The sequence below is a fragment of the Cyrtonyx montezumae genome, unplaced genomic scaffold, assembly GCF_038088225.1.
Source record: "Cyrtonyx montezumae isolate F1298 unplaced genomic scaffold, pur_monq_1.0 scaffold_6, whole genome shotgun sequence".
NCBI classification, from domain to species: Eukaryota; Metazoa; Chordata; class Aves; order Galliformes; family Odontophoridae; genus Cyrtonyx; species Cyrtonyx montezumae.
In genome coordinates, this window is record NW_027072067.1 from 18954918 (window position 1) to 18967895 (window position 12978).

General features: G+C 44.8%; 1 protein-coding gene across 9 annotated transcripts in view; it reads right to left on the reverse strand.

Annotated features, from left to right (window-relative positions):
• Positions 1-607: 607 nt before the first annotated feature.
• TMCC1 (transmembrane and coiled-coil domain family 1) overlaps positions 608-12978 on the reverse strand; it is a 66122-nt gene continuing 53751 nt past the window's right edge. For 7 of the 9 annotated variants that reach the window (XM_065749303.1, XM_065749304.1, XM_065749302.1 and 4 more), the window contains 3 exons: positions 11880-12814; positions 7315-7450; positions 608-4942 (listed from right to left, as the gene is read on the reverse strand). In XM_065749303.1, the coding sequence (XP_065605375.1) occupies positions 4628-4942; positions 7315-7450; positions 11880-12814 (1386 nt within the window). In that variant the 3' untranslated portion in view covers positions 608-4627. Of the gene's footprint in view, positions 4943-4996; positions 5532-7314; positions 7451-11875; positions 12815-12978 lie in introns of those variants that run through there. The other 2 variants (XM_065749305.1, XM_065749309.1) reach the window with 2 other exon arrangements.

Genomic DNA, 12978 nt, shown 5'->3' on the forward strand with positions numbered 1-12978 from the left:
GTGCAGCCTGGGCCTCCTCCATCACCAGCTCCACGTGAAGCACAGCTGCGGGCTGTGGCCACAAGCACAGTTCCCTTCGCACGTGCAGGTTAGCACTGAGCTCATCCTGCCAACCCATAAAGAAAAGAATATGTGAGAGCCAGCCCCAGCCCTGTGCTACTGCCAGGATCCACCTGGGCAGCACGAGTCCCCCCTCAGCACCCACCTCCAACCTGAGCCACGAGCCAGGAGTGTAAACGTACATCAGAGGTGCTCAGATGGGTCTGGTACCCAGGGGAGCCACAGTGCCCCTGCTCAGCAGCTGTCCTGAACTGCTGGAATCACAGAGGATGGAGCATGCAGCACTGTGCAGAACGGCACATTCATTCTCACTGTGGCCAGACGGGGTCTGGCTGACCGTAGGATGAAGCTTGATAAGAACCTGTGGAGAACTTGATCAAACTTGAATCTTTCAGGGGGAGACATGATCGAACTTGAAGCTTTTAGGGAAGGACACGATCAAACTTGAGCTATTAGGGTGCAACACACTCCCCACCCTCTCCCCACCTCCTTATTTTTCTTGACTCCCCTCCCGCAGCCCTACGGAAACATTCAGACTAGTCCAGTGTTAATAGCTGAGGTCTTTATTTAATTCTTTTTATATACAGTAAAAGTGTTACAGATAAATCTGCAACAATCAGACAAGACAAATGTAAATCTCTCTCAACAATTAGCAGCTTAAGATCTACAAACTACAGTGTTACGTTCACAAGTGTCATTTCTGTACTCTTCAATCCGTGCAAGTGAGTTTTTCTGTTTATTTTTTACACCTTTAGAACACACTTACAGCTAAGTCAACTGCCTACCACTATACCACCTGGCACACACGACAGACACACAGGGTTTCAACTCTTAAGCCACATTCAGAATTCACTTAAAAACTGTGAGAATGACCCAATGTCGGACTCCTTTGCAGGTTGGCTTATTTTGTTATAATGCTGCCTCTTGTTTAATTAAAAAAAAATGCATATTTGTCAAAGCTGAAAGACAGTGCTTCTGTCCCAGTGCAACACGAACAGAACTCAGTGATTAATCGGATCAGACCCTAAAAACTCACAGGACTGGAATAAACCAATGGAATCACTGCTGTGAGCATGCTCAGTATCATTACACTGATGAAGCTGAGAGGAAGGGGAAATTAATATCAAAACCAGAAAGTTTTTGCATCAGGATGACTTTTTTTTTTTTTAACAGTGAGAAAGCAAATAGGGAAAAACTGAGGAACTTCTCTGGAATGCAGAGTTTCTCTGCAGAGCTGCTGCTTTCCCAGCTAACACAGTCCATTACATTCTTCCCTTCTCATATGCCAAGTTGATATGTTCTAAACATAGCCAAATAATTTCAGAATCGTTCCAACTCCAAATATGAAATGTTTAGGGAAACATTCTGCAACTCAGAGACGGTCACTACCACAGCACACATCCATAGGGAAGGTCCACAAGAGGGACTCACACATGCACACCCACACCCACAGCAGATACTCCTCTACACATCATCCAGGAATACTTCATCAAGAAAGCAAACACAACCACTTACAGGGAAAGGGAGCCTTAAAGCTAGAATCACATTTCCAACAATACCATCATTGTTATCTATCAGAAATCGCCACAGACCTTCAAATCGAAGAGGGAGGAAAACCCCAAAACATCCTGCTAATGCAAAAGGCAAAACACATGGCAGTCCCGTTAGGAAAAGAAAAGTGGTGGATGCAGCATCATATGTGGCATTACTACAGACAGCTTTCTGGAATGGAAAAACGTGTCGAGAGAGAAAGAGACACACAGACAGACATTGCCTAGAACCATATACATGTGGCCTTCACCAAACACTTTTGAGGTGCTAAGTTTCTATCAAGCCTACACCTGGCAAATTAGCAAATGGCCTTTACTGAAAGTGACACAGTTGAGACGCTAAATGAAATTAGGATACAAAGATGAGAAACAATTGCTTCCTTCAGATACTACAGATGAGTGGCACTAAGCTTCCAAGTCCATTGGCTTCCAATTGCCTCCTGCTTTAACCACGGGAAAATCCACCGTGAGCTCTTTTACAGTGACCAAAACTGAGGAGAACAGAGGTGCAGAGGCCAGGAACCACAAATAAAGGCAACGCTTTGCAGTTATGTACCAGATTATTTCTTACTGTGCTCCATGCTGTTGTTTCTGACAAAACCTGCCTAATGGCAGGAGATGATTATCCCTGTCATCTGTACCAGCCAGATAAGGATGGTAAAGGGAACGCAGGTTCACTGAAGTTAGAAGAGTGGTCCAGAGAAGGAACGGTTACGTAACCTTTGCTCTGTCTGCAACTCTGTGAGAAGAATGATTATTTTTGGCTTAGTTAAGTTGCAATTGGCAACTTGTGTTTTAAGCACGACAGGAGTAGATTAGTGCATATGGTGACAAAGGCAGGCGTGCTGGGATCCCTGGGGGTACCTGAGCTTTTTATGAGTATGGAAAAAAACACAAAGGTTCTCTGAAGGATGGCTGAACTGTGGAGGGCTTGCCCTGGCCAGCAAGCAGTTAAACTAGTTTGGGGGAATTTCACAGGAGTCCAGAATTTGCATCACGGCATATATATCCTATATATATATATATATATATATACACACACACACACATATACATATATACATATGTACACACACACACATATACACATATACAAATATAGTATATATAATGCACATGTTCCATGTTATGTATATGTATGATCTCAACTGGTCTAGGTCACCTGAGCAACATTTAGTTCCTAGAAAGAACGTAAACCTGGAGGGAAGAAAAACTGCAAGGTCTAAGTAAACACCACGAATGGTGCTGAAAGGGACTCCTGGAGTCTTCTGACATTTAATGGAGATGGAAGCTGTATCTTGACACTGTTAGGCTGGAAAGGGGCACCAAATAAAAAAACCAAAAATAACCAAGAATGAATCCAGATTCCTTGGACATGCAGCCTTGCCTGCCAGTACCAACATCCATCAGCAATGTCGCTGGGCCTGGGTGCTTATGGCTGAAGCTGACATTTCCTTTAGAGCTTTGAAAAGGTACCTACAGCAAGTGCTTGCCCGCACAGGCAAGGAAGAAGACGCTGGCTATGGCACACTACACAGATACAGTCTGTAATATCTCTACACAGATGACCTTATCAGAGCCTGACAGGAGGAAAACTTTGGTTTCAGTTTTTAGGACTCTGTTTAAAAACTGAATCAGGGATATTTCTGAGGCAGTTGCTCCTGTAAGCAGACTGTTGATTCAGCAATTCTTTTCTTAAAATAATCTGTCTGTTGCCCTGGAAGGTATGAAAAGAAACTCCCTATTCTGATCCTGAGGCCAGGAATGAGAGATGATGTTGAAACGAGAAATATAAACATATTCTCTTTCGCATTTGGAAAAAGAAAAAAAAAACCAAACACACCTGGCTGATGAGAATGTGCAGAGAGGAAAGACGTTCTTCCTGACGCTGCATCTGTGTGCACAGGAGGACAGATAAATGGCAGATGAACAGCACTGCGTTCCAGACAGGCTGGCACTAGAAACTACCTTCTGCCCTCCTCAAAACTGTTTCAGGACAAGACAGTTCACAATTATTCACGCATTTCTTCATTTAAAAACATCACTTCTTTATTTAAAGGAAAAAAAAAAAAAAAAAGCAATGATCCTCCCAACCCCTTCAAAAAAACCAAAAAATAAAAACCAACAACAACCCAATAATAATAATAATAATAATAATAATAATAAAAAATCCTATTAGAAACAATAAGGAAGCACTGAGAGTTTGAGTATAACACTCTTCAAGTATGCTGTTTGGATTTTTTTTTTTAAATCTGTGAATATACATACATAAAAAAAAGCCTTAAAAGTGCGACCAAGGGCTTTGCTTAAAGAGAAGTGTTTCAAGGACTACTTCAAAATACTGTAGCACGACTGTGCAGTTACTGTATATGGCATGAGGCTTCCACCTCATATGCTTAGCAAGGTTAACCAGCCTTAGAGAAAGTCACCAAGTCAGGTTAGCACAAACGGCGAACCCAGATGCTGAGCTGGGAAAGAGATCCACGCACTGTTTTGTTTTCTTGTTAAGAAAAGAAACCACTCAGAACCCATACATTTGGACATGGAATGTGAGCAGACTTCACAGTAAAAGTTTAGTGTTACAGGTTTGCTGTGGTACCATCCCTCAAGGCTGCGTGCACTACATTTATTTTTGCTCATCTTAAGTTAATCACATTTTCCTCTTCCTGACAGGTTTAGTACAGTAGTTCAAGCCACAGTTTAAACTGCCCATTGGTATGCTCCAAACTTCTGTATTTTATTTATTTATTTTGTACACTTTAAAGAATTTTAAGATTTGCATCCAAAGAGAACCATGCTACATAAAAATTATCCAGGATTCTCGCCAAAAAGAGTTCTTGAATAAAATCTAAAAAATACTATTGCAATGCATCTCGCAGAGAAAAAACGTTATTCTAAATGTAAACAAATTCACTCAGACACTTTAAAACTTCAGCGGAGTAGTTGCTGACTCATCTTTGCCACACTTGCTCACCGGGCGTGCTGGGAGGGGGCGATGCAGCCAATTCCTCATGGCATCATCTGGGGGGAGACAAGAACCGTTCCAAGTAGCCAGAGATGGCATCCCAGTGCTTCCACAAAAAGGCAATGAAAACCACTATGAATAAAGTGCTGAACGTCCTATTGCGAGTTTTCATGAGGGGCACGACGCAGTTGGCCACAGTGGAGACGAAGACAAGGAGGACGGCCATGACAGCCAGGAGGATGTTGATGAACTTCCCCAGCAGGTTCCTGGCTGTAGCATTCTCCAGACCCTCCAGCTGCACCACCTGCTGCTGCTGCTGCTGTAGTTCCATCTTGGAGATGCGGGTCTGGCATGCTTCCAGGGCCTCCTGCAGACAACAACACACCGCTTGGCTCCTGTGCCCTGCAGGCTGACCCTGCAGCAGCCCAGGGCTCTCATCTTAGCAACCAGACCACAGCAGGGCCACCTTCCTCATGCACCTTCTGCAGGATGTAAGTCGTGACACTGATTTCATATCCTGCAGCAGAAGAAGAGGCGATGCCACTTCATGTGACTGAGGAGTCCTCATCAACAAAATGCAGAGTGTGTAAGACACCGTGTGACCTCACTTCCCTGAGAATGTCTTGAAGGAGTAAGGTGACAGCTCTGGCAGAAGCCAGGCTTCGTTACACTTTGCATGTAAGCTGTCCTTGCACATGGCAGAGGCCTTACCATCCTTGCTGATTTGTGGTTGGATCCATAGGGAGGAGGACACAGAGCCCTTCACAAGCAGACAGCCTTCACCTAGTTGAAAGGAGGGCAGCTCACCTCAGTTTCAGTTTCAAAAGAACCCTGAGGGGATGAAGGTACTGTGTTCTGTCAGCACACCTCTTCCTCCCTCATTCTGTGTGTTCCCAGAGCCTCTCATTTCCATCACTTTCTTCCTCTGGTCTGTGCTCATCTGACCCCCATTCAACCTAGCACAAAACTAAGTCAACAGCAACAACTAACTGAAAAGGCTCAGCTGCATCCTGCCTGATTAGTGAGCTGAACAAGCACAGGGAAAGCTCTTGGGATGCAGAGCTGGGGCTGCCCACTTGGCAACCAGGAGGAGTAGCTGTGGGCTGCTGCCAGACCTGGCCAGCACACCCACCGGCACCAGACAGCGGGTGGGTGAGGCACAAACAGGATTTTAAGGCAATGTGCTAGCAGATATGAAGTTATAATTTTGCCTTCAGTGCTCCTTCCAGACTCCTTTCCCCCGGACTTGAATGAGGACTTCGGTAACAGACACGAGTCTGCAGAGAGCAGCCACATCCCTCACATCAGTGATCAAATCAGAACCAGGACCCATGCCTGCAGACCAAGCTCTGCTGCTGCTCCTCTGCAGCATCAGCCCATACCCTTGGCTGCTCCTTCACACAAGAAAACTGAACATTTATCTTTTCCCCAGCAGTGCTGAGAAATAGCCGGTCCCTATTTATGTTTATACTAAAGGTGATGAACCAGGAAATGAAGAATAGAAAAAGCTATTGAGAATATCCCATTTCAGTTTGAGTTTCCAACCTTAATTCTTCCTGGTGCATTAAATTAGAAAGGAGAATGTGAATACTGCAACAATCCCCAAAGGGAGAGAGTGTTGTTTACTGCCAGAGGCCAGAGACACTGATTTATGTTAAACTTAACCTAAAGTTCATTGTCATTTGTTACGTTTTTCTGCCTTTGTCGGACATCTGTGGAAGTCAATGAAGCACAAGGATTTCTTTTCAGTTAAGCTACCTGAAAGTAACAAGTAATACTGAACAATGCCTGCAAACAGCAAGGAGCCCAAAAGGACATGGACTCAGCTTGCCCTGCAGCTGGGCCTAGAAGCGTGCCACGAGCCAAGCGTGCCACGAGCCAGACGTGCCTTGTCTGCAGAGGCACTCACCTGCCTGGGACTCCTTCAGAGGAAGAAAGGCAGAATTCTGACCTACAGTTCTCCATTCACGTTATAAATATTTCATGTCAGTTATCTACACTGGGATGCCTGCTAAAGCAAACATAACAAGAATTTAAAATAGACAACAGATTTGTTTCTGAATAGGCCTTGATGAGGTCTAGCTGCTGGCTCAGATCACTGCACAGGTCTTCACCCTGTGCCTGCTTGGGTCTGTGGAAGGCCCTCCCACCCCACAGACTCTGTTCCTTAGCTTTGGTCCTCAGAACACTTAAGGAACCTTACTTTTTAAAATATCTCTGTCTTTAAGCAAACCAACAGAAATAACTGTTTCCTGACAAATGCAGTACAAAGCTAGCTGTATTTTTCCTGAGACATCTTCGGTGACTGCTCTAAAATTTGTGACACAGATATGCATTCTAGAGGAGTTCACTGGGAACACCACTGTAAAAAAAAAAGCAGGTCAGAGCCCATTAGTTTCCAACATCCAAACAAAACCCTACAAATAGAGCCAGTATGAAAAGTGCATACAGGCTTCCACTGTGCTATCACTCAAATCAAACCCCTTATCTGAACAAGTGGAGGCCCCCTCAGGATGTATTTGCTCACTGAACATGCACAGACTTTCATTACAAAATAATTATCTGGGGAGATATCTGAGGGTCAGAGACTGAATAAAGACCCTATGGAAATCTTTAATGTAAATATAGCAATAAATCTATAGTGATTTACAACCAATTCTGACTCAAAGTATTTCAAAATCAGTTACTAAGGGAGCAGGTGTAAGACTGGACTTCAGTACGCCCATTTCTGTCACCCACCTGGATATCCCGGGCTCGCTCATAAGACTGATAGGCAATTTTCTCCTCCATGCTGGCCAGCTCCTGTTTCAGATTCAGGATTTCATTCTGATGGAGCTCAGTCAAGTCATTTAGCTGCTCTTCGAGTCTTTCACATCTAGAAATGAGATAATAAGGTTCTTCAGCTTTATTGAGAAGAGGAAGGCAACTGCTAGACCAGTGAATACTGCAGACCTGTTACTGAAAAATGACTGTGCCTACACAAGTTTGCTTTATAAACAACACCAAATCCTCCCTGTGGGAGTTCAAAAAAGCCCTTCTACCAGGTAAGATAGCATTGGTCTTGTTTTAAGCCAGGGAAAAACAAGCAGAGAGGAGAAATGACAATTGCCAAGCAGTGGAAGAAATCAAGTTCAGAATTAGCGCTATTTATTCTCCCAACTTTTGTTTTAACTAGAGTAAGTTCCCTTCTAATACTGTAAACTCTTAAGCATTTTCCTTTTTATATGCAACTGATGCCTTGGAGAACATGATAGCACATTCTAGCCTTTACACATGAGATCGCACGGAGGTTTAATTTATTGACATATTTTTAATCTCTTGTAAATGATTCAGCTTAACTAGTGAAGACCCACTGCATTACTTACACGAAGGGCTCATGAATTGCTGGCTTATTTTTCAGTTTGCTATGGTGAACCGTCTGAGAGCAGTGTGGTAGAAGAGAGCTGCACAAAAAAGGAGTTATGACATCTCTGAGAAAGCTCTCTTTCTCATTGAAGGAGTTTTAAATGGACTTCAGTAACAGGTTCATGTTATTTCAGAACCTTCAAAATATGATAGGGATAATTTGCAATTGTATGCAGCACTTCATTGTTGGAATTTCAAGCCCATTACAAGCAACCCATGTTTCAATAGCTGCAAAATAACACAGCTAATACAGCATATGCACAGGAGAGGCACGATGAAGATATTTTACTTATGCCCAGTGAGTGCTCTGGCATGTGAAGAAACTGACTGAAGAAATGCTAAAAGATCTTAACAGCACACAATGAACTGAGTTTAATCTCTCTCTTCAAACACCTCTCAAAATACTATTTTTTTTATTGGAGGGGGGAGGGAGCTATGTCCTACAGAACGTCCCTGGCTTTTGTTTCTCAAATATGTTTTTCATGCTGCTGAATACATTGCTTCCAATAGCAAAGCAACATAGCTGAAAGCACTATTAGCAGTATGTTCCAAGACTTCTCGAGTGGCAGAGCTGCCCTCTGTGACACTATTTATGCTGTGCTTTCAGCTCCAAGACCTCTTCCCACAGCTTTGTGGGAACATCTCAGTGCTTCATACCTGGGTGAAGATCCTTTTATGCCTTACACACAGCATTTGCTGCCCTGGCTTACACAGTTCAATCCTCCAGTCCCAGAGTTTTAAAAGCACAAGTGATCTATTTTAAAATAAATGAGAACAGACTGAAGCCTAACAATTAAATGACAACAAAAAGGACGGTGCGAGCTCCCAGCGTTTCGGCTGGCAGATTTCTCTGACAGGAAGCTGGGGGATCAGAACACACTTTCCAAGGATGCTGGGCTGGGAGGGAGCCCGAGACCTCAGCCTGGCCATGCTCCAAACGTGTGAGCTCATGATTTCTCTGTGTACAAACAGGTTCCTGAAGGGACAAGAAAGATGAAAACACTCAGCAGGAACTTTATGTCAGTCTCAATAGCACAGAGAGTCCCTGCTCGTATCAGTAAACAACTGCTGCCTTCCAACTGCTGAGATAAGTGGCAGGGTCCATTCCCAGTGTAGAAGCAACACAATGAGTGCGAAGGTGCAGGCCAGAGTCCTCCTTCCTCCACAAAATCTTGAGGTCATGCTTTGCCAACACGTGTCCCTGAGTGCTGCCAGGCTGGCCCAGCATCCCTGGGGCCAAGGGCTGGAGTGGCTGTGCCAACAGGGCCTGCAGAGATGGTGACAGCAGCTGCACTGAGAGAGCTGGAAGTGAGGACATGAGGCAGATGGAGCAGGTCAGGGATGCCTGTGAGGCAGGCCCTGTCTGATAAGGAGAAACAAAATAAGCGTGCAGATAGAACAGACTAGAATCTGCAGAAAAGCAGAACATCTAAGAATGAGGAAAAGGACCAAAACTGGGTGAGAAAACATCATAGCATCTGCTTTGTTTGTTCTGGATTCTAGAGACAATGCAAGGAGACTATAAGCAAAGGCTCTCTAAAATAAGTATTTTTAAAAATCGGTTGAAAGGTTGAGGGAACTGGGCTGGTTTAGTTTGGAGAAGAAACTTCACTGTGGCTTTCCAGTACGTGAAGGGAGCACATAAACAGGAGGAACAAATACTGTTTACATAGGTTGACAGTGATAGGACAAGGGGGAATGGTTTGAAACTAAGACAGGGAGATTCAGGTTAGATGTTAGGAGGAAGTGTATCACTCAGAGGGTGGTGACACACTGGAACAGGTTGCCCAGAGAGGTTATGGCTGCCCCATCCCTGGTAGCATTCAAGGCAAGGCTGGATGTGGCTCTGGGCTGCCTGTTCTGGTGGTTGGCGACCCTGCCCATGGCAGGAAGGTTGAAACTACATGATCTTTGAGGCCCTTTTCAATCCAGGCCATTCTATGAAAAACTTAAACTAGATCTCAGTGCTTTTCTTTGAAAGCATCCAGAAATACAGCATAGTTATGGGAGCATAGTTATACAGGAGCATCCTCTCTGTCTTCACACATCACATCGTTCTCCTGGCTTTTATCTTCCTGATATTTTAAAAGATGGAGGCTATCAAACAAGAATCTAGACTCATACAATTTCTCTCAATATGATTAACCCATAAGCTCCTTATGTTACCTGCTCACCTCTGAAAGCCTGCAGAGTCAAGGGCACTTAACGTGGTTCAACCAGTCCTCTCTAAACGCCACACCTTCAACTAATCTGCATCAACTTTCCAAATGCAAGCCTCAATCACTATATCGTTATGTCTGTATAAATCAAATACACACTCTCCTGAAAGCTCTTCACTTCAGGCTGCCTTAGTGGGTAGATGCTAGGCTCATCCTCAGGGGAGGGCTTCATGCTGGACTCACAGAAGGACCAACATTAAACTTGCTGAATGCTGTCAGGGAATAACTAGTCCGTTTAGCTGCCAACATACACTAGTCCCCAACCAAGGTCTTCTGTTGTAGTTTCAGGCCACTCCTTCAGCTGCACAGTGCTTGCACACAGCGTTCCATTATGAATGGCTGCTGCTCTATGTGCAGAACAACAACCCACACAGCACCAGATAAGACGACCCCTCTCTGCTGTGGAGCAGAAGATCTAACTCCCCTTTGGTTGACAATGTGACCTCATGACAGTGAGGTACTAGGAACCAAAGTTGCTGTGCTGGGTTCTGGTTTCAGTCAAATCGCTGACTGTCACAATGTGGGATTAGAAAGTGATGTTGGTTTGGCTTTGTCTAGCCAAGCTTTGCAAATACACAGAAAGCTTGCTATCACTACAAGATCCCAGAAGGCTAAGCCTTTTCAAATGTTTTTCCAATGGTCTGGCACCAGCATGTCTGAAATGCTGTAGAGTGACTATGTAGCATAGAGCAAACCAAACTGAGGCAGCAAATGGCACAGAGCATTTCAGAGAGCCTGTCCCCAAAACCAGCAACTGTCTTGAGCCTCACAGACTGTGCTTTGCAGTCTGGTCTAAGTGATGAAGGCCACAAACAAGCTTTTCACAAAAGCCTGCTGTCCTCTATCTGAATGAGGAGCTGGGTCCCTTGCATTTTTCCTTTAAAGTTTTTAAAGTGCAGTAGAAAACCCACACTGAATTTAGGCTTGGTGTCCTGGGTGGGCTGACAGAGATGCAGCCTCCAGCTGTCCCCTCCTCCTGCCCCTGTGGAGGCAGGGGAGCAGGCTCTGCTCTGACGAGGGGGACTCTGCATACTCTGCAGTGCTGGACTCTGTCAGTGTGGCAACAGCCTCACTGCATCCCCAGTCCTTCCAGCAAGGCGAAGAGCGACCAAAGCACGGCACTGGTCCACCTCCAGAGCCATGATACCCTCATGACAAGAACACTGCCATTAGCTAACATTTCATTTACCTTCATTTATTTAAACTTTGCCATTGTGGAGCACAACCAAGAATGTAAATCCTAGTTTTGGCATAAGGGCCAGACCATGTCTTTTTGTAGACCCTAAGAAAGCTGGATATAATTTTCCCTTGTACATGCAACTCTGAGTGTTGAAAGGGTCAGGATGTCACCTGAACCCTGCCTTGCCCAGACCTTCATAGGCTTTTTCATGGGCAAAGCACTGCCTGGCTAACAGTAATCAATGTACTCCTGTTTCCTGGTGACACCTTCTTGAACTTCGTTGGCTATGAAATGACCTTTATTCTTGCTGTTCCTTTATGTAGAGAGAAGATAAAGATCAGCAGAATAAGGATATTTACAAAAGACAGTATTAGGAGAGCAAAATCCCAAACTGACTGCAGAGCACCCCCCCTGAACCAGGCTGCTGAGTACTACTCTCCAGGACTCTCATGCTCTACACTCACAGTACTTCATGTGAAAACTAATAAAAAGGTTCTTACCTGTACCGCTCCTCCTGCAAAGTCTGCATTATTAATGAGTAATCCCTCTGATAGCGAACCTTAAGGTCCTCAAATGATTCTTCCAGTCTTGCCTGTGTCTCTCGAATCTCTTGAATCTCATGTAGTATTGCATCAAACCCTGAGCTCTGCATATCCAGAGTGTTTGTTTTGGAGCTGGAAGCTCCCACAGGGCCCCCTGTTGTGCTGTTGGCTCCCACTGAGCCTGATGTAGCACTGGAGCAGTCCTCTTCACTGCCATATTTTGGGCTTGACTGAAAGTTCTGGATAACACCTAGAGCCTTGCCTCCTGTCCCATCTTCCTGGCCTTCTTCTAAGGAGTCTTTCAGATTAGCAATATTGTCTGCACTCCCAAACTTGTTCCTGATGAGAGACGCAATCTCCCGGGGTTTGGAAACCACAGCTCCTGCTGCTGAATGCGTGGCTTGGGAGAAACTGGAAAGACCGCCTTTAACGCTGTCTACTACTCCCTCACTGAAGCCAGTGACTTTTGCTCCAACATCTTTCAATCCCTGATGCATATCCCTGAAGACATCCTTTGGCTGCCGAGGGATTCCATTTTGTTCAATTTCTCGTAACTTTCGATGGTAATGTTCTAGCTTCTTCTGCAGCTGCAAGATCGTCTGGGCAGACTTTTGATTTTTCTTCTCAAACACTTGCTTAATGCGGGCGCTCTGCTGCTTGTCTGCATTGTTGGCTAGCTTCAGGTACTCTGCCACATTGTCATCACGGGCTGTTTGTTCGATTTTGATCTGCTCGGTCAACTTCAGTATCTTCTGCTGCAGGTGTGTGATGGCTGCTTTTGTGCGCTGAGGATCAGGGGTGCCATCAACGGAGTCTGCATTGATGCTGCCATCAGTGCTTGAGGCCACTGCACTGGAGGTCTGGGCTAGGCTGCTGACTTCCAGGCGCTCAATCTAGACAAGGAGAGAGATGAACATGAGCACTAAAGTCCAGCTTTACTAATGCAGAAACTGTCCTTTTTTTGTACCAATCAAACTGACACGTGGATGGAATTCTGCAGAAAATACACCTTTGTTCAGCTGGCTAGGGTTCAGCATCAATAAACTGATCTTCTACA